The following is a 23,104-nucleotide window of genomic DNA, read 5'->3' as shown; positions in this document are numbered from 1 at the left end:
TGTATGTGTGTCCCTGTCAGACTTTGAACATTTCAAGGGTATGAAATGTGTTTTCATCTGTGTGCCTCCAGTATCTGGTATGTTGTAAACAGGTGTGCTTGCTGGATGTTTAACAAAATAATAAAAGTTGATCATACATTTTCAATGTAAGCATTTGTTCCCTGCTGCAGAGCCAGCACCTGAAATAATGTTTAATCCCATAGTAAATGCTTAATAAATATTTGGAAAATATTTTTCAAACATGTCAGATCAGAGTATGACTATTATTTCATTAGGTGGGTATTAGGTAATATTTCCATTAGGTAGATATTAACTTGACTTATATTTTCTTTGTATATTGGAAAAAGATTACATTTTTATACTCATAACTAATTAGCATTTTCATTACCATGTCCCTCCTTGAATTTACTCAGAAACCAGAATATGTATCATGGAGGACAAAGTAAGAAGAAGCAAAAAAGTCATAGGCTTAGTGCATTACTTTGCAAGGGTTCAGAACGGTAAAACCAATGAAACTTTAAAAATTATTGATTCTAACCACCCATTTCATTTACTCAATTAGTCATTCAACATACATTCACTGAGTGCCTACCAAACGTTCCTGCACAGGCTCCGGACACGCAGGCTCAGTGGCCATGGCTCACGGGCCTAGCCACTCCGCAGCATGTGGGATCTTCCCAGACCAGGGCACAAACCCGTGTCCCCTGCATCGGCAGGCGGACTCTCAACCACTGCGCCACCAGGGAAGCCCTCTTGGTCTTTTGGGAGAACAAGAAAGGAAAACAACACACAGTATGACAGGTGCTTAGTCAGAGATGTCACAGGGTATTGAGGGAGCCTGGAGTAGGGCACATGCCACAGCATGTGGTGGCCAAGAAAGTCTCCCCAGGGGAAGGGTGTGAGGTAGGACTTGAAGGATACATGGAGTTGGGAAAGCATCCTCCAGGGAGGGGAAACAATGTAGGTGAAGACCCAGAGTTATGCAACAATATGATGGACTGTTGGGAGGAAAGTGAACACAGAGAGGCCAGAGATGGGAGCAAGGAAGGCGGGACGTAGCCTATACAGATCAGAGCCTCTGCACAACTCTAAGAAGTCCCACATTACCCAAAGCAAGCCATTCTATCTAATCTTTTGGACAGGAGGGACTACTGGAAAAATCTTCCTTACGTTAAGGCAAAATCCATTTCCCTATGGAACAAAGCTATCGGGGTAAGTGAGGACGAGTACAGATCTAGAACAGCATGTCTTGAAGTGTGCACCACAGGCCTTCTATATGAGAACCAACTGGAGGACCAGGGAACCCTCACATTTAGCAACACGAGGTGAATCACAGCTCTAGGGACATATGCCTTCATATGAAGAAAGGTGATGAGGGCTGACAGCCAGGGTAAGCGTTATTACATCCAGAGGCAAGAAGAAAAATAGGATCTGACTCTTTTACACCAGCTTGGAGCACCTACGATGCTCAACAAAGACCTGAGTGGGTTTTAGCCCTGGTGAGAAAGAGGGTTAAGCAAGGCTGGGAGTGGGTGGAATACGGAGTAATCAAGCAGTGAGGGGACTCTTGGGCATGGGGGACAGGAAGCCAGTCTGAGTATTAAAGCAATAAATGTATTGCCATCTAAACCCACTTTGAACTTCTCAGGAAACATAAGAGCCATAGCTAACAAATGCTCTCTACACCTCTGTCTTTTGTTAACTTTCTTATCTCAAAACCCTGACACCCCTCCCAGGGCTGAGGCTATCTGGTACCTTTGTAAGAATTAGAAAACAGCCTCGGGCCTCCCTGGTGGTGCAGTGGTTGAGAATCCACCTGCCAACACAGGGGACACGGGTTCGATCCCTGGTCCGGGAAGATCCCACATGCCGCGGAGCAACTAAGACCGTGCACCACAACTACTGAGCCCACGCGCTGCAACTACTGAAGCCCACGCGCCTAGAGCCCGTGCTCCACAACGAGAGAAGCCACCTCAATGAGAAGCCCGCACACCCCAACGAAGAGTAGCCCCCGCTCACTGCAACTAGAGAAAGTCCCACGCGCAGCAACAAAGACACAACGCAGCCAAAAATAAATAAATAAATTTATTAAAAAAAAAAAAAAAAGAAAACAGCCTCTCCACCCCCACCCAGCTCCACAGTCCTTCAGCTGTGCACGACAGGGAGCAGTGGCCCGAAACCTTACCAAAGGTCACCCCGTCTCCTCTTTCTTACTTCCTCACTTTCAATAGTAGTTAATAAGCACCTACTGTATGCAAGGTACTATGAGAAATACAAAAGGAAGTGTTAAATGAAGAAGAAAGCCTCCCCCCACCTCCCCAACCACCAAAAGAAAAAAAGATTGAGGGTAGAGAATGGGTAAAAAAGGGCATTCCTGAGAGGATGTGGGAAGACTGAAAATCACAGATCTATAGGTTCCTGGGAGAATAATTTATCCCAGCACTCCACTTTGGACCATTGTCTCGTCTCAGACGATCATTAGCATAACCATTAGCCTCTCTGCCATGTAATTATTCTTGGGCTGGCTTACTCTGGCCCCCTGCCAAACGGGAACATTCACAAATCTACATATGAATTTGGGATAGGGGATTTTTAATATACTCCTTCTAAATGTCCACTCACTGTTTGCAGCCAGGCAGTCTGCTCTAATGAGGTCTTTACCCTCCCCTCCCACCACCACCTCATTGGAATATGGATGGTTCATCATGGTACCTATTTGGTCCGTCATTCAATCACTGAACAACATTTACTGAGCAACTATTAAGTGCCAGGCCCCATGCCAAAAAATGATGGTGAACAAGGCAGCCATGGTTTATGCCCTAAGGAACCTGGTTTAGAGGGGAAAGCAGATGTTTATTTCACCAGTCATTATAAATCTGATGGTCACAAAAGGGTACATTGAGAATGAGCTTATCCTTACTAGTGGGAGCTTCCACAGAAAGTAGGACCAAATACAATGTCAATCCGTCCATGAAGCTCGAAAGCAGGAGCCCTGGAGCTCCCCTTTGGAGAGTTCCTCAATCTCCCCCTTGTTGACGGTACTCTCAGCAAATTCTCTGTCCCTACACACACAACTGTCAAAGAAGGGGTCCTAGTCTCACTTTATCATCTCATGCCCTCCTTTAAACTTGCTAGCCACACCTAGTGGGTTCCAAAGCATCATGACCAGACCCGTCCCAGTGTTTCTCTCTAGAAAGTTAAGAGCCCACTGGGTGAGGATAGGGGTGAGGCCTGCACTCTAGTGAAGTTCTAGTGAAGGTCTGTCATAACCTTGGGAAAAACTTCCCCAAAGGGCTACATCCCAGTCAAGTCCCCTTGACTGTTCATGTTCATACACTTACTCTCTTGCAACACTCAGAGAATATTATGCCCCAACCATAGGATGTACTTTATTTTGAAGAACCCACAACCTATTTTATTTTCTTGGTTTTGTTTATAACCAAATCATGAAAAAAATAAAGCATGTTCTAGCATTAGAAGGTCTATCTACAGTATCACCACATTTTCTCAGTCTACTTTAATGAAAGCCAATACCCGCCAAGAAATTAAATAAACCTGAGTGCTCCCCACATTGTAATTTTCCATTCTGCATGTGCAAGGCAAAGAGAATACTGCCTTATTCTGTCACCAGAATAAAAACAGCAAACTTGCAACTTCAAGTCCATGGGCTTATTAAAAATCTTATTTTTAAAAATTCATTCTCTTGTAGTTGGGCGATAAACTTGAAAATACATTAATGCTCTGACTGTCAAGTAAGTATAGATAATGACATTAAATGTGAACAAGCACATCATTTCATGGGTGCAAGACGAGTTTATAAAATATAAATGCTCTGACAGTAAGAAAACATACTGCTATACTCAATTATATCATCTGCTCAAAATACAATTGCTTCTGTGTTTGGTAAATAGACTAAATCCAGGTCACATTCCTGTGTTCAACTGAGTTTCTAGTCACTCCCTTTTCTCTAAATACTTGCGTTCTTTGTTTCTACATGTTCTTAAGTGTCATCATTTATTGCTATAGGCATGATGGCTATACTTAACTCATAATGACAGTGGTTGTCATTAGATTTTAACTCAGTAACACTAGTCTGACATATCATTTGAAGTATGTCTTCAATTTAAATTTGATTAAAATTACAAACATCCCATCTATTGTGCCAATCAAAATGTTGTCACCCTTTCCTTGAACTTTTCTGTGAACTTTCTTGAAATAAGTCATGGCAGCTTAAAGTTAAGGCTCGCCTTGGGTCATAAACATATTTTAAAATACCACTCTTGGAATTGAGCAGAGCAAGGCCAATTGGGCTCCTTTTCTAAAAGGACTTGATTTTGACTCACACCCCAGAAAAATTCTCAAAGCAAAAAGTACAATATAGTGAGACTTCCAAGGCTTTAACTCAGATTCCCATATCATGCTGTAACACAAGTGCTTGGTAGGGATTTTAATTTGGTTGTATGTATTTTAAGATCTCGGACCTAGCAAATACCTTTGGTAGTAAAACCAGGTACTTTCACATATGCAAAACTGATGGAAACGTGTTGAGCAAGAGCTGGAGCAAAAGAAGGAAAATAGATAAAGAACATGTGCAAATACAATGTTTTAGACACATATACAGCAGGCTTCTTACATACATCGTCTTATTTACTCCTCATAGCTACACTATTGGGCTCAATTTATGGATGAGGAAAATGAGGCTAAGAGAGGTTAAGTGACGTGCCCAGGTTCATAGAGTAGTTTGCTTCCCTGGCAGTGATAAAAAAGTAGAGACAAATTATTGTGTTGTTGTTGCTGTTTTCCCAAACCCAGGCAGCTATTCTGGGAAGGTAACAGTGGACACAAGGTTCTGATTAATAGCCTTGGGATCTTTTTTTTTAGTGTTTTTCTATGTATGGGAAGATGCAAGAGCCTGGGCTCATTGAAAATATTCCTTTGATATGCATCTTTTTAAAGATAAATAAATAAATAAATAAATTTATTTTTGGCTGTGTTGGGTCTTCGTTGCTGCGTGCGGGCTTTATCCAGTTGCAGTGAGCAGGGGCTACTCTTCATTGCGGTGTGCGGGCTTCCCATTGTGGTGGCTTCTTTTGTTGCGGAGCACGGGCTCTAGATGTGCGGGCCTCAGTAGTTGTGGCACACGGGCTCAGTAGTTGTGGCTCGCGGGCTCTATAGCACAGGCTCAGTAGTTGTGGTGCACGGGCTTAGTTGTTCCGCGGCATGTGGGATCTTCCCGGACCAGGGCTCAAACCCGTGTCCCCGGCATTGGCAGGCAGATTCTTAACCACTGTGCCACCAGGGAAGCCCTGCCTTGGGATCTTAACAGCATTTGGAACTTTAGTTATGTGTATGAAATGCTATTCTCTGTGTTCTATTTTGACGATGGATTTATAAACATTTAATTTTCAAATAATTTATCGTTTTTTTTAGAAAATTAAGCCACTATCCAATAATCCTTTTAGATATTACCTCTATTATACAGGTAAGGATAATGACATGCAGACCAATCTGCCCAAGGTCATATAACAGGGACTAGAATCTTGCAATACCACCTGACTTCAAGTCGAGTGTTCTTCCCACTAAATAATAATGCATTTCTCATGTCTCTCCTAACAGATACCTGAAAGCTTCAAAAACGAATGGTTTGGAAGGCAAAACCCTGAAAGAGTATGTATAGACTATATAAATGAATTCTCAGGTAAAGTAGCAAGCAGGGTAGGTAGACAACTGCCTAAGAGATTTCATTTAAAAAGGTTACTGCAAACGCCTGGTTCAGATTTTAAATTCCCTCCTTTTGTTTCCATGACATCATTTATTCTTGTGATACTACCCTTTTTATTGCCTTTATAACACTTAACACTGTCAATAAATAACTTATTTAGTTCTCTATATGTTTATGTCTATTGCTTCTTCCACCTTATTAGAACCAGAGTTCCACAAGACCTCTGTCTTGTTCACACTATATCCTGGCATACTGTAGGGATTCAATAAACACTACTTGAGGAAATGACTGAATGAATGAATGGTCTCTCTTTAACTATTCCTCTGTCTCCTTAGACGGAACCATATATTTTTTTTTATTGCCTTCCACTCACTCTCTCAGCTCTAGTCAGGGAGATGTTCTCTCTGTCCACTTTTACCCATGTAGCAAACAACTCAAGGTGATAAAGACAGCATTTATAACCCTTCTGAGTTAATATCCTAGTGAGAATTAAAATTTATCAGATTTCTTTGCAGCTATGACAGAAAGACCATATCCAAAACCCTTAAGGTCAGATATGATTCCATAAGTAGAAATTTTTGAATTTCAAAAATGTTAATATGTTACATATATCAAATATTATGTAATGTGCCCAGCAAGGTCTAGGAGAGCAGCCCATAATCAAACACATTAATTATTTTTCTTCAAAACAATCGATTGGTTATACCAAATAAGGTCCTGCTATTAAATGAGTTATGAAAAAATTGTTTGGTCATCTGCAATTTTGGATTTTAGAATTGCATATAAGAGACTGTGGACTTGTAGCACTAACTCAGGGGTTGTAAGGAGAAAGTATAATACACTTTAAGCACGTGCTGAGTGCATGGCATGCAGAAAGTATTCAAATTATCAGGACAGTTATAGGTTTGCAGGCATCTTCATTAAACAAGTGTAGCCTCTGTGTGCATATATACAATATATACAATTCAACAATTCATGGATATGTCAAGAATTTAGATGTTTCTCAATGATTTGTTATTTTGACAGTATGAGATGTTGCCATATGCTTGCTCTAAATTTTCCTACTGGCTAAAGGATTCCTTTCGGTGGCAGGGGCCGTCCATCTCTTGCAATGTCTTCAGACCCACATCTGTTTATATAGTAAGGATACTGTACACATTTCTAGGTTTAAAACTTTTGAAATAGGGAAATATATAAAATATACGCCTATAGTTTTACCCTAACTTGTAGAAATAGATAAAAGAATCATGTGCTCTCTCAGAAGTGGGTTTTTTTTCTCTGCATAATATCATTTTCCTGCTTTTGGTATATGCAGCTAAGTGGGAGAGGAGGTGGACTGAGAATCTCACCTAATACCTATACTATACAAACAAAATGATAATAGAGAATTTGGGAACACCCACTCTAACTCCTGTTGCAGCTGCCCAAGTTAAGTAGTGGTCACGCTATGGGTGAACATCACAAAGCCCAGTATTAGCTTTAGCAGGACTAATGCAGCCATCGGTGTAGACAGCACTGTAGCATTGTCCTGAGATCCAGCAGCAAGAATAGCAAGTGTGATGTGGGTAGTGGATCACTTCTTGAAACTTGTGCTTTTAACACAACCATTTAAAAGTCGACAAATTCAGGAGACATATAATGGAACAGAATATAATGCATGAATCCAGGTTCATTAAACTAATGCATTTTTTGAAAAACAAAATATGACAGAACATTTCATTACTGATGCAGATATGAGAAAAAGTGTTATGCTGCTATTCAGAATGTGTCTTGTATGCCGTGGAATTGAAATATTTCCAAATCATCAATAATTAAAATGATGAGAATCCATCATTTCACTGACATTTACTTCTACATGAAAAGATGGCCTATTTTAAATGTGCTCACACATATTCTTGTCAATCACTAGCTGTCACAGCAAATTATTTCATTTTGTAGATCACATGGCAGTTAGCAGAAATCTCTAGGTTTAAATTTAGATCTTAGGTGTAGTATCAAGAACTCTTTTCATGGCTTTTTTTTTTCTGTGACTACATCTTCACAATACAGTATATAAAAGATGTAAAATCCTATTCGTAATACTCAGTTTCACTTCTGGTTAACAAAACTCAGGACTGAAATGAATCACTATAAATGATAACACTGAAAGCCAAATAGTAGAATAGGTTATACAGGAAAGAAGGAAAATACAAAACTAAAAACAATAAATGAATAAAAATAAACAATCAGAACTCCATACACAGTGAAACTTGGACCTAATGAATTAGGCCCAAACAGATTTTTTCCCTCATCTTTTTTAAGGCATTTAAGCTACTGCAGAGCATGAACCATTTCTTATGCTAGGTTTGCATTGCCTACAGCTCCTAGCAGTTGTAAAGGAGCTGAACTCTTATAAACCCCATGAATCTGATGCAAGAATTTTTACTGTGCCACTATTAAGTAGAAGATCCAGGACACTGTGAATAAAACCTAAACTGTATGCCCATGAATCTGAAAACTTTAAAAATGCCTTTTCAAACAACTCATTAACTACATCTTCACAGTTCTAGAGGAATCATTAATAAATTTCAGAATCTTCAAATGGCAGAATTACAAGACTTAATAAGACAGTTGATCTTCATCAAATCTCTTCATAAAAATGCTTTCTGTTTTTCCCACACACAATTAATCTTTCTGTTTAGGTGTTCAACTTCAAATGTAAGAATTATTCTAATATTGCATTTCAACAGGGAATGCTTCATGTCAGTCTTGACCTTGGCTTGACCTCTATATGAAAGCTCTGTGTTTGGAGGTATGTGATGAATAGCTCTCCAGCTTTCTATTAAATCCAGTGCCACTGGTTGTCAACAGTGATGCTCAAAAGGGTGGTAAAATATTTCAAAACTCAGAGATGTTCTGCAGGTCTCTTTCTACCTTAGTAAATCTGGAAATAGTTCTAAGGCAATTTTCACTATCTACACTATTTTTCTAAAGAATAAGAAAATAATGAAGTATGGAAATATAATTGCCAAAATATACATAGATTTATTTGGCTTTCCTGTGCCAGAAATAAAGTGAATTTTCCTTTGGAGGGCCCAAAGCATTCGGTTTAAAAAATTTTTTTAATTTAAAATCAGAGATGAAGGGATAATGACAAAAAAAGAAATCAGACTATGAGTCCCTTTTTTTATCTGTCTCTGATCTGGCCTCGTACCTGGCACATAGTAGACTCTCAATGAATGTTTGTTGAATGAATGAAAATCAGTATATTAAAATAATGACCAGTTACTGACTCTAATGCTTGTTGGTGAGTTGTACATAAAATATTCATGCTCATTTGGAAAGATACAACAGTAACACCAAATTCTGCCAGGTGTTTTCCTCCAATTTACCTTAAGAAAATAGAATTTTCCAACTTCTGAGAATGCCTCCTTACTCTAAATTTATCTACCACTTTCAAAGCTACTCATGCATGTTTTATTTTTATGGTAAACTCATGACAACAAGTTGGCAAATTATCGATTATCTATGAAACTCATGCAAGAAAGGTAATTTTAACCTGATTTGAAAAAGTGAATGTGTAGGTGGTATACATATATGAAATCTCCCCACACCCCTTTCAAATTATATACATATATATGATAAATTACATATATGAAACAAATTATTATTTAATATATATATAATAAATTATTGGTGTTTATATTCTTGTTCTGAAAGAAACCAAGTATCAATTTTTAGGCTTATAGGCTTATCTATGAGCTTAACTTAGACAAGTGGCTTTTCCCCCATTATACTTAAGTCTTTTTAACGGACATGTGATGTGCTAGTCTGTATCCAAGCTCACCTACAATTTCTTTTCTCAAAAGACGAGGCACATCTGCCACCTGCTCTACTCCGTGTCCCAGCAACAACTGTCGAGCAGCATAAAGATTGATTATCAGTCAAAAACCATTGCACAACACCAGATTTTGGTGGGTTAAGCTTGCTGATCCAGCAAGAGATGGTGTGAAATTTTCAGGAGTGTGTGCCAACATTTTGGTGCTAAAAGAACAGCAGTGCATGTCACAGTGAAACACAGCCAAAGATACGCAGACAAAGCAGAGAAGTTTTTTGTTCTAGACTTGGCTTTAAAAGGATAAAAGAGAAAACAAAAAGTAGGAGGAAATTAGTTTGTACATTTAAAAATCATCCACCAAGCTTAGTCATGTGTGTGACATTGTTATTTTAGGCATACATGTCCAGATCTTCTAAGAAGCTTAGCTATAAATAATTTTTATATATCTCTTGCAAAATACCATAATCATAAGAACGGCAAGTACTTCTGATTAATAAAAATAAATGAGGATCTTAAGGAAACATTTATTATATATATATCTGAATATAAAAAAGTCACAGAAACATTTACCCACAAAGACTCATGCTTTTATACAAGCAGATGATTCACTGAATACAAAATAAAGGCAGCCATATTTTAAAGTTGAAGCAAAATTTGAAAAATATATGGGTCTACACTACTGCATAGGTAATTTTCACTGTGTATTGTAGCAACAAGTTTCTTTACAAGGACCAAATTACCTTGAACTTTCTAATGAATTCAAGAAATTATTTCCTAATGATCAAGTATTCTTAAAAAGATAGAAATCCTAGTATCATTTTATATAATAACATTAATAGAAGAAGAATTTTCATCACTTCATCTGTAATGAACTTCAGAATTACTTTTTTTCTACTTATGCAATTACTGCCTAGACTTGCCTTTGGTTCACTGGCTTTACAGCAGTTGCAGGAAAAAAAAGAATACTTCTAATAAGGTATAAAAAGCAGAGGGGAATACAGCAGTTAGATACACTGAATTTGTATGGCAAAGTTCTTATGTCATTTAAATGTGATTACCATACACAGCACTTGATAACAGACCCTGGGTATGACATGCTTAGAAGAATATTCTTACACAGTGGTACTTTTATTTCTCTCTTAAAACAGATTCTTTCCCACTGAAAAAAATTTTTCTTTAATTTTAGAAAATCTCCACATTTCTGAAGTGTTAGAAACAATGGACTTTTAAAAAAGACCTTACCTACAAGTGTGTCTAAAATATACATATTCATATTTTGTAAATGTAAAATATATATACATTTCAAGGTTAAAAGTCAAGCTGTAGCATTTATCTTATGAAAAATTTCATTTGGAAAATCACATGTATATAAGAATTATATGTTCATTACTGGCCACATTTTCAAAATTATGCTAATGCCATCTGAAAAAAGACCAAGAGTGTAAATGAATAAATGATACTTGAAACTTTGAACTATTTTCTGAGAGAATAAGTCTAATGAATTATGTCTGTTGAGTGTCACAGAAACTAAACAGTAAATTCAATAATCTCTGATTTAATTTATTATATTTTCACCATTTAACCTCCTGCAGGCTCCCTAATGTCTATTCAGATCTATATTAAATTAAGCACCAATGCTAATGAAGGGCAATAAACGTGGCTGTCAGTGGATTTTTCTTTCATTAAGCACATTATCCTCTTACTGAGCTGTAAATGCGTAAACATTAGTTTTGTTAAACCATGCAAAAAAGACAGAATGAAAATCATTTTTTAATTGCACCCCTTAAGCAATTTACTGTGGGGGGGGTAGGGTGTTGTTGGTTTTTTTTTTTTACCTTTAATTTTTTTGAATGGATCTAAAAAGGGCTCTCCCGTTGAAACATAAACATCGGCTTCACAGGGTATGTCTTTGGGTTCGAGGGCTTCAGTGCCGTCTGCCAAGAATACTCGTCGTGCAGCCATGTTCAGATTCAGCTTTTCCGTGCACTCCTCCAGCAACTAACAGAAAGCAAGAGGTAAGAGAAAGGGATTGACAACAAAGAAAGTAACACATTTCCGCTAAACAAAAGACGCAATGATCAAATAGAAACCCACTGAGCCACTTGCCAAGTTAAGTAACTCAATAACTCCGCCAATATGGTTATTTTGTAGCAGTTGAAAATATACAAATAGGTTAATCACAACACTGAGAATATTTGATTCTCAAATTCTAGTCCTTGAACATTCCATCATTTTAACAATGCTATAGAGATATAAAGCCATTGTATCTGTTTAATTAAATATACTACTTATATATTGATAAAAAAAGGAATGAAATGCCTGTGAGGTCTATGTATATACATATAAGCAATTTGCAGATACAGAAAATTTTAAACAATAAATGTCATCTTTCTCACTTTTCATAGATAAAGAGAATAAGGGAAGAAATAAATCACTGAAAACTTTTGGACACCAGTTACCAAGGTGATGGTTGGTACAGTAACTTTGGCAAAAACTGTTCTAGATCCATTTTTGTAAGCTGTTACTCTAATCACTCTGGGTTGAAGTTTGTATCTTTGAGACAATCTATGCCAATCCTGGTCCAACTTAAATTTTAAAGAAGAGGACTCTGCAACTCTGAAGAAAAAAACACACAACAATTTGTGCACGTTGATTAGTAAAAATATTTAAGTAAATATTACCCTGGGTATTTTCTACAGATATAAGCACTAACGATTGTTCCTAAATATTCCTCAAAAAAAAACCAAACCACCTTTTTATAGGATAAGATTGCCCATATATACTTAAATATTTAAAAATATTTAATACATGATAAGTTTGCCAAAACTGTTCATGTAAAACACATATCTCAGAATAAACCATTTAAATCATTTTACCATAAAACATCACAACACTCATTTTTAAAAAATACACATATATATATGCTATATTCTAACAGAAAGCAAAAAAAATAGTAATACGGTCTTATCATGAAATAGTAAATGGCCTAGATTTTCCCTTAAGTTTTCATGTTTATCAAAGTTCTTTGATTTTTTTTTAAAGATTTGAAATTCAAATACATCATACTAAACTTTTCATTCTGAAGTCAATTTTATTGCTTTCATTTCAAATTGCTTGGGGGCAGTAAGAGAAGATTTCTAAGTTTTGTTTTCAGTCAAAACCAGTTTCAATCTGTATTATTTTTCTCAGCAAAAGTACATGTAAATGACTAACATGTCATACTTTTTACTTAAGAGTTCTCTAGCTAACCCTGGTAACTCCTAATGCCACAGCAGCAAAGTAAACATTTTAAAGTAAAAATGTGAGATAAATTAAAACCACGATATATCCACCTATTTGAACATATGAAAATAATGTGAATATCAGTTTCTTAGTTTAATTTTTATTTTTATCAACATTTTCTTCTATCCATAAACTTAACAGTTTATGATAACAATCTTGATGTGAAAACATACACAAAATGGTTTTAAAGTTCATTTCAATTTGATTTTATTTCAAATATTGGTTAAATATCAAAAGTATGCATTTCTACTTTTACACAAATATCTGGTAAACCAAGGTATTTCATGATCTTAGCCTGATTCTGCTTCAAATATTCCTTTCAGAGTTTCATATTATCCGCGTTCAAGTGTATCTCATGTTCTCCCCAAGTGTAATTAGCAACATTCTACTCAGGTGCTTTCAAAGAAAAGAGTAAACAAAACAAAAGCAGAAACAAAACTCTAGAGATGTGTTACATTTTAATGTTTGAAATAGTCAACTGAGTCATTATAAATTCTTCTCAAAGGAAAAAGCTTCAACAGTCAGTTAAAAAGAACAGAGAACAGCTTTGATTACCTCAGTTGACCCACTGGAGCACTGACAGGTCTGTTTCTCTTGGATGCTGATATAAAAAAAGAATTGTTTTTACTGTTTGATTTGTAGCTATCTGGGTCTGATATTTCATCATGGCTATGATCTGATGCTGTTTGATGTGTGGAGCAATCTTGAAGTCCTGACCCTTCTGATGCTGCCGCTGAATGTAAAAGTCTGTTGGGGCCAAACTGAGGCTGCAAATAATCTTCAGTAGGTTTAATAACTGCTTTTGCCTGGGATGACATAAACTCTCTGAAAGAAACAATGCAGGGAAGAATATAGTGAATTGATGTGTGATCACTTATTAACAGCTACCACATAATAACTAGTTGTGTGCTATGTGCTAGACAAAACATTACACACTTAGACAGTATTTTGCTTAAGCCTTACAATATCCCTGGGAGGTGGGTATTATTTTTATCCCCATTTTACAGATTTAAAAAGTTGTGGCTCAGAGAGGCTAATTAACTTGCCCGTGCTCACATAATCAGTAGTTGACTTGGTGGGAAACTGAACAGCAAGATGTCCTAAAATAAAACCCACATTCATAACCATTAAATTTAATCACTTAATGAAACTAATGAAGAAAAATTGTGTAATGCTTGAAGCAATGTTAAGTAACATTTTAAAATTCTTACATTGATTTATTAAACACTAGCACTCTGTTAAGTATTAGTAAATATAAAAATTAAAGAGATGTGGCTCCTACCCTCAAGAAACTTGCAAACTATCCCCTAATAAAGAGAGAATGTATGTTAAATAAACTGCTTAGAACTGGGTGTATATTAACCTTAAGTGCAAAAAGAATTCCTTGAAGGCAAACTTTTGTGCGTTGGAATAAAGTTGGTAAAGTCTCTACAGCAGACCTGGGATTGGGTGATAACTCATCCTGGTTTGCTCAGGACTGTCCTGGCTTTGGCACTAAAGCCACATATCTCAAAAATTCCCTTAGTCTCAGACAAATTGGGATAGTTGATTACCCTACCTGGTATTTAAGCTGAAAGAGCAGTATTTAGATGAACTAAATACTTTAACAGGGGACCACATGACCTGGGATGATATGTAAATCTATGCAAATACCAAGTCAGAAAGATGGAAAATGTGGAATTGCTGGCATGACAAAATGAAACAAGCTTAAACATATTTGAGAATATTGAGCTGTTGGGTAGAGGATCAGCCATAGGGGATAGTTAGTTTCCATGTATTACTGTAATTGGGGCTATTTTTATACCAACCATACCTGCCTCTTTCCAATTTGCTAGTTCCTCAATAGTCCTTATAAGTAATATAATGTAACCTCCTCATCCACACAATTACAAAATAACACATGCTTAGTGTGGAAAGCTTGGCACGAACAACCCCTACTCCAAATTTTTCTCATGCACACATTTCATTATAATCAAAATTATTTCATCTGGCCTGTCTTCTTTATGTCCACAAGGGTGTAAAATGGTTTATTATTTCCTCTGAAAGAATGGAAGGTAGTTATGTGCCACAGGGTAAATGGTTGCATGTGGATGAGAGTTGACACAGCGGGTCAGTGGAGCTCAAACACTGTGATCCAAGCAGTTGTATTTTGTTGTTGTTGTCATCACATGTTTCTATCTCAGTCTGCCCTGGACTGTGCATAGCACTGAGGAGAGAAATGGCCTTCCCTACATTCTGAGGATCCACCCACGTTCATAACTGTGGCAAACAGCATCTTGAATGGATCACTGGACTTTAGCTCTGGCTGAGGTGGGACCTCCCTGCAAACTACCTGAGGTACTCATATATTGATGGCAGTGGGGAGTGGTGGTATATGGCAGCAGTCGTGCCACAGTGGTGGTGTTTCTGCAGCAACAGCAACAGAGCTGCAAATGGTCACCAAGCTCTTCAACCTGGGGGAAGAGCAGTAAAGCCAGGAGGAAAGATCTGCAAATCTCATAATCAGCTCCCAGTGCCCATACACAGTTACTTGGAAAGCAAATTCTCATGTAAAGAAAGAAAAGGAATTCTCTACTAAATGCAGAATGAGGTGTCTTTCTTTTTTAATGAATGCATTTTGTTTACTGTCAAATATTTTTACAAATATACTAATGATTTTATGTAATAATCCATTATTCTACCATCACAATGCAAAAAGGTTATTAATTTTTGCATATTCCAAAGCTTCAACCACATCATACCTTCATTTTAATACTTTGCCTTTTTTACTTAACACTGTTTTACAACGATTTTTCAGATTGCTATATGGTCTTTACAGATTTTACTGGAATGTGATATTTTTGTCAAGCATATTTTGCTTTTTTTCCAACTGAGTCGTATAAGGGTTATCTATTATTTTTGTCTGCTGGCATATCTTTCCCCTGTATTATGGTAACAGCACTTGCATCCTTTTGAGAAACTATCCATCCCTACCCCTCCCAACTCCACATGATTCTGGTACGGTTAGGAAAATAAATTATATGAGATTTACCTGGTAAATGGTAAAAAGAATTAAACTATATGGTTCTATCATATATGTATTTATTACTTATTTTTCTCTAGTAATTTATATGTAAAAGGGGAGAAAGGGTACTTTTTCATGTTAAAAAGTCACTACTGTTTCACCATCTTTAGTCTTCAGCTTTTTTTTTTTTTTTTTTGGTGGCGTTGGGTCTTCGTTGCTGTGTGTGGGCTTTTTCTAGTTGCGGCGAGCAGGGGCTACTCTTCGTTGCAGTGCGCGGGCTTCTCATCGCGGTGGCTTCTCTTGTTCCGGAGCACGGGTTCTAGGAGTGCAGGCTTCAGTAGTTGTGGCTCGCGGGCTCTAGAACGCAGGTTCAGTAGTTGTGGTGCACAGGCTTAGTTGCTCCGCGGCATGTGGGATCTCCCCAGACCGGGGATCGAACCCGTGTCCCCTGCATTGGCAGGCACATTCTTAACCACTGCGCCACCAGGGAAGTCCCTAGTCTTCAGCTTTGATTTATTTTATCAACACTGAAGACAGGTGTGCACTAGTTCTTACACACTGTGGAACTGTTCTTTCTTATAACAACTGATGTGTTTCCTAGTCATTGTGTGCGTGAGAGGAGGATCACAGAACTTGGCAAAGCTAACTTGTCCCACATGGGAATTAAATTCACACACATGGTTTGTTAAATTAATGCTGGAAATGAGGGTGTTAGGATCATTCAGTTTGCAAGGAATAAACAGGCATTTGGGTTTCAAGTGATAGAGCTTATAACAGGATACACAGAAAGTTAAGAAAGGAGATAGAACCACTCTAGAAGAGCACAAAGAGAACTAGAAGACCATTTATTGCTCTCTAGGATATACTAGTGACTTAAGAACAACTCTAGACCGTTTTTTGACTTAATAACCTCATCTCTCCTTCTGTGTCTATCTGCTTCCTCTTTGTACATTTTACTGCCTAACCTATCTCTGTTCTCCTCCTCTTTCCTCATGGCTTCTGCTAACTTCCTCTATGTATCTTCCCATTTCTATACCACATGACTTTCTGCAGATTCTCTCTGTATGATACATTCAATTCCCCTGAAAGTTTAATTTCATCACTACCCAATATAGGACACCCCTGTTGGATAGAACTCTCAAGCTGGGCAACTTCATAAGCCACTGGCAAACGTGTGGATGGGAAAGTACCCATCAGTGGCCAAAAATCTATGGATAGGACAGCAGGATAATAAGGTACAGAGGAGTTAGAGTAAGATGGGTCTCAGATGCCTCCCAAAAAAGGAAAATGTAATTGGCAGGGAACTTGCATGGCCTATACTGAGATAAGCAGAGATACTATAAATTTAGTTGATTGAAAAAGTCCTCACTAAACATATCACACAATTTAAATTACTACCAGATGTGTTTAACCATCTGTTTTCCAGGCAAGTTTATTTTATATTAAAAAGATAAAATGTTAAAAAAAAACCCCACTACTCAAAGGCTGTTTTGATACTTCTGGTTATTTTAATTTTAGCCATTCGCTTTTTTTTTTAAACATCTTTATTAGAGTATAATTGCTTTACAATGGTGTGTCAGTTTCTGCTTTATAACAAAGTGAATCAGTTATACATATACATATATATATATGTCCCCATATCTCTTCCCTCTTGCAACTCTCTCCCTGCTACCCTCCCTATCCCACCCCTCTAGGAGGTCACAAAGCACTGAGCTGATCTCTCTGTGCTATGCCGCTGCTTCCCACTAGCTATCTATTTTGCATTTGGTAGTATATATATATCCATGCCACTCTCTCACTTTGTCCCAGCTTACCCTTCCCCCTCCCCTTATCTTCAAGTCCATTCTCTCGTAGGTCTGCATCTTTATTCCTGTCTGGCCCCTAGGTTCTTCTGACAATTTTCTTTTTTTTTTAGATTCCATATATATGTGTTAGCATACGGTATTTGTTTTTCTCTTTCTGACTTACGTCACTCTGTATGACAGTCTCTAGGTCCATCCACCTCACTACAAATAACTCAATTTTGTTTCTTTTTATGGCTGAGTAATATTCCATTGTGTATATGTGCCACATCTTCTTTATCCATTCATCTGTCGATGGACACTTAGGTTGCTTCCATGTCCTGGCTATTGTAAATAGAGCTGCAATGAACATTGTGGTACATGTCTTTTTTTGAATTATGGTCTTCTCAGGGTATATGCCCAGTAGTGGGATTGCTGGGTTGTATGGTAGCTCTATTTTTAGTTTTTTAAGGAACCTCCATACCGTTCTCCATAGTGGCTGTATCAATTTACATTCCCACCAACAGAGCAAGAGGGTTCCCGTTTCTCCACACCCTCTTGAGCATTTATTGTTTGTAGATTTTTTGATGATGGCCATTCTGACTGGTGTGAGGTGATACCTTATTGTAGTTTTGATTTGCATTTCTCTAATGATTAATGATGTTGAGCATTCTTTCATGTGTTTGTTGGCAATCTGTATATCTTCTTTGGAGAAATGTCTATTTAGGTCTTCTGCCCATTTTTGGATTGGGTTGTTTGTTTTTTTGATATTGAGCTGCATGAGTTGCTTGTATGTTTTGGAGATGAATCCTTTGTCAGTTGCTTCATTTGCAAATATTTTCTCCCATTCTGAGGGTTGTCTTTTCGTCTTGTTTATGGTTTCCTTTGCTGTGTAAAAGCTTTTAAGTTTCATTAGGTCCCATTTGTTTATTTTTGTTTTTATTTCCATTTCTCTAGGAGGTGAGTCAAAAAGGATCTTGCTGTGATTTATGTCATGGAGTGTTTTGCCTATGTTTTCCTCTAAGAGTTTGATGGTGTCTGGCCTTACATTTAGGTCTTTAATCCATTTTGTGTTTACTTTTGTGTATAGTGTTAGGGAGTGTTCTAATTTCATTCTTTTACATGTAGCTGTCCAGTTTTCCCAGCACCACTTATTGAAGAGGCTGTCTTTTCTCCATTGTATATTCTTGCCTCCTTTATCAAAGATAAGGTGACCATATGTGTGTGGGTTTATCTCTGGGCTTTCTATCCTCTTCCATTGATCTATATTTCTGTTTTTGTGCCAGTACCATACTGTCTTGCTTACTGTAGCTTTGTAGTATAATCTGAAGTCAGGGAGCCTAATTCCTCCAGCTCCGTTTTTCTTTCTCAAGATTGCTTTGGCTATTCGGGGTCTTTTGTGTTTCCATACAAATTGTGAAATTTTTTGTTCTAATTCTGTGAAAAATGCCAGTGGTAGTTTGATAGGGTAGCCATTCACTTCTAATTGTACAGAAATTGAGAATGTAATATTGTGATTTTAAGCCCAGTCTCTGTACCATCTGGCACAGTAGTTTGTTGTCAATGTTGGCACAAAGGGATATGGGTTGCAAGATAGGATTGTCCTCCTTGATGCCAACCTTTAGAGTGAGCAAACAGCTGCCAGCATGATTATCCCATCATCGTAATACAGGATTTTTTTTTTTTTTTTGGCTGCATTGGGTCTTTGTTGCTGCACGCAGGCTTTCTCTAGTTGCAGCGAGCGGGGTCTACTCTTCATTTCAGTGCGTGAGCTTCTCATTGCAGTGGCTTCTCTTCTTGAGGAGCATGGGCTCTAGGTGCATGGGCTTCAGTAATTATGGCACGCAGGCTCAGTAGTTGTGGCACACAGGCTTAACTGCCCCGTGGCATGTGGGATCTTCCCAGACCAGGGCTCAAACTCGTGTCCCCTGCGTTGGCAGGCGGATTCTTAACCACTGCGCCACCAGGGAAGTCCTCATAATACAGGACTTTATTCCCCCTTCAAAATCCTCCCCATTTATTTCTGAGTCCCTAAGGTAGTGCACTATAAATTCCTAAAATTGCCTCCTAAGTCCCTATAAAAATCTGTTGGTGAGAGTCATAGCTATTTCATCTTCCTACCTCACTGCTGCCACTGGCCATCACAAGAGCAAAGAGATCCACATGGAGGTGCTGCCTTGTAGTATTCCCCAAGATTCCAGTGCTTGGAATGCCAGAACAGTTCAGTACAGAGGTGGGAAGAAGAGACATCTCTCTAACTCTATTTTGTACTAAGTCACCTGGACACTGAAGCAGGTGAAGTTGTAGGCAGAGTCCCAGAAAGTCTTCATTGAATAGTTTCATCAGCCCTTTTAGCCCTTACCCACTCAGTTACAGGGACACTAACCCAGTCCACAGGCTAGATAAGGAATAAATAGTACATCATACCCTTCATAATGACAATAATAGTAACAATACTAACAGTTAATGACTACAAAGCACTTATTGTGACAGTCACTGTTCTAAGCATTTTACTTATATTTACGTTTAATCCTTACAACAGTCCTATATTTTTCCTTTTACAGATGAGTAAACTGAGGGCTTACAGAACTTGTCAAAGGTCACACAGCAGGCAGGTGTCAGAGAGAGGAATCAAATCCAAGTAGTCTGGCTCCATAATGTCTATACTTAACTATCGTCCTATAATATTATTCCCATTAACCCTAAAATTTCCTTATTTTCCATTAGTTAGAAAATTGAAGTTCCTATTCAAAAAAGTTCAGGAAAACAGATGGCTACTACAATGGAACTGAAACTTAAAATACAGGAAAGTAATGGGGAGGTGGGCAAGGAGGTAGCTCTACATTAGCAGCAGTGAGCCAGTAGTGCTCTTGATCCAATAAAGCTCTAATATCTAGATGGTATTTAAGTCACCACAATTGTAGTCTCCCTATTTTTCTTTCTTTCTCTTGTTTCTCCTCCCCTTTTTATTTTAAAAGACCCTTCTTGCCCCCTCTGCAAAAATCTCTTAAAAATCCCATGACATTCAGATTTATTAAAGTGAATTTCCCTCCTCCTCCAGATTTATATACATCTTTACATAGTTATCCTCCTTTCAAGGACAGTTTTTGCCTTTTGAGAATTTAGCTTGTTTATATTTAATATATATTCACAAGGTTATCTCCTTCACCAGGACAGTCTTTGTCCTTTGAGAATTTACCTTCATGCTTATGCTTTGTTTTCTATTTTTCTTGTTTTATGTTCCTTTTCATTCCTTTCTTATTTTCTCTTGGATTAAATAATACTTAAAAAAATTGTTACATTTTTCCCTTCTATTAGGTTGTATGCCACACTTTGTTTAACCTTATTTTTAGTGGAAACATTAGATATTACAATATAAACTCTTGTCTTATTAAAGTTTAACATAAATGACTAACTTATTACTTTCAGACAATGCAAGAATCTTAGACTGTATCATATCCATTTATTGCTATTTCCTCTGGCTGGTGAGCAATACTTTTTTATTCCATTTTTCATGGATAGGTGCATCTACCTTTCACAGCTCCTGGTTTTACGCAAGGAACTCAGCTCCAAAATTCTGCTTGCATGGGTCTGAGGCTTTGCACCCTGTCCTCTCTGTGTTTCTTAAGAATTTCTAATTACATAAATTTTATATTATAATTTCTTTTAAGATCTACATTTTGTTACAGCTGTCTTTTATAAAATTTGATAAGTTGTATGGCAGTTTTCTTGGACTTTGTTAATTCTTAACCAGAAATTCCATGTGGATTTCTAAACCAACTGTTTTAGGAAATGATCTTTTATCCATAAAATAACCTCACTTTGTCTTCAGTTACCATTGAGGCTTTCTACCACATTCTAGAACCTGGGCTAAATTTATAACACAGATCTTCTTTTTAAGCTTTCTATGTCCATCTTATTGTCTTGTCCTGAAGTCTATGATAAGTCTCTACTGTGAATCTTTCATTATATCTGTAATTCACATATACACAGATTTCAAGAAGTTCCCTCTTCAGTAAGACTTCTATGCTACCTTCTTGTATAAAAATGTTCTTACTTCCTGTACGTTCACATCTGCCCTGTTAGGTTTGATAGCTGAAATCACTATATCATATTGATCCCTTCCTACCATCTAAAATGCTAGACCCTCAATTTCCGTCAAATATTCCAATCATCGTTGTATTACTTACTCTTCTACCACTGGTAAAAATCATTTTTACCACTGGTAAAAAGCATCCTTTTCTAGCCTGAAATCTAAAAGCCACTATATTAGGTTGATACAAGAACATCAATCACACTGTTTTAGAAATACATCTTCTTAAGAAATATTTCTTATCTATCTACCTATATTAGTTTTCTATTGCTGTGCAACAAATTACCACAAGCTTAGTGGCTTAAAACAACACCTATTTATTATAGCACAGTTTCCGTGGGTCAGAAGTCTGGGCAAAGTTTAGCAGGAACCTCTGCTCGGGATCTCATAAGGCTGAAATCAAGGTGTCAGCTGGGGCTGCAGTCTCATCTGATGCTCAGGGTCTTCTTCCAAGCTCATTTAGTTTTTGCCAGAATTTAGTTCCTTATAGCTAAAGAACCCATAGTTACTATCATCTTCTTTGAAGCCAGGGAAACTCACCTGTCTGACTTTTCTGTCTCTGATCTCCAAACTCTCACTTAAAGAGTAGATCTGGATATGGGGATATATGTATATGTATAGCTGATTCACTTTGTTATACAGCAGAAACTAACACACCCTTGTAAAGCAATTATACTCCAATAAAGATGTTAAAAATAAAAAAAAAAGAGTAGATCTGATTAGGTCAAGCCCACCCAGGATAATCTCCCATTTGATTAACTCAAAGACAACTGATTATATGCCTTAACTACATCTGCAAAAATCTCCTTTGCCATATAATGTAACCTAATCATGGGAGTGACATCCTATCATATTCACAATCCCACCCACACTCAAGAGGAGGGAATTATACCAGGCATATATACCAGGGGGTGGAAATCTTGGGGACCAGATTAGATTTCTGCCTACCACACTAGCTATACAATTATGCAGTCTTGACTATCCATTTTTTACACCAAATTTAGATCCAGATATTTTATTTTCTGGAAAATTCAAATGCAACTACTTAAGATTAAATTTTGTCATCATTAAATACTGAAATTATTTTAAAGAATGTACCACAGTTTCTGATGGCAAATCCAAAGAGGAACTCAAGAAAGTGCTTTGAGAAGTGGCATTGTTATTAGAATAAATTACTACTTCCTAAAGTAGATATTTTCAAGCGGGGGGTATTCATCTGGATGTAAATGTTCCGGTATATTTCTTTTAAAAAGCATCAGCTGGGTTTCCCTGGTGGTGCAGTGGTTGAGAGTCCGCCTGCCGATGCAGGGGACGCGGGTTCGTGCCCCCGTCCAGGAAGATCCCACATGCTGCGGAGCGGCTGGGCCCGTGAGCCATGGCCGCTGAGCCTGCGCGTCCAGAGCCT

General features: G+C 37.5%; 1 protein-coding gene across 1 annotated transcript in view; it reads right to left on the bottom strand.

Annotated features, from left to right (window-relative positions):
- LOC113624875 (doublecortin domain-containing protein 1-like) overlaps window positions 1–23,104 on the bottom strand; it is a 94,903-nt gene that overhangs the window by 37,326 nt on the left and 34,473 nt on the right. Inside the window, exons 4-6 of the mRNA XM_027115115.1 lie at window positions 13,377–13,646; window positions 11,999–12,155; window positions 11,375–11,537 (exon numbers count right to left, since the gene is read on the bottom strand). Coding sequence (XP_026970916.1) covers window positions 11,375–11,537; window positions 11,999–12,155; window positions 13,377–13,646 — 590 coding nt within the window. The remainder of the gene's footprint in view (window positions 1–11,374; window positions 11,538–11,998; window positions 12,156–13,376; window positions 13,647–23,104) is intronic.

The sequence above is a fragment of the Aethalodelphis obliquidens genome, unplaced genomic scaffold (assembly GCF_003676395.1).
Source record: "Aethalodelphis obliquidens isolate GAN/ISIS:26980383/991018 unplaced genomic scaffold, ASM367639v1 scaffold14, whole genome shotgun sequence".
NCBI lineage: Eukaryota > Metazoa > Chordata > Mammalia > Artiodactyla > Delphinidae > Aethalodelphis > Aethalodelphis obliquidens.
Note: the sequence above shows the minus strand (reverse complement) of the source record. Positions and strands in the feature narration are given on the sequence as shown.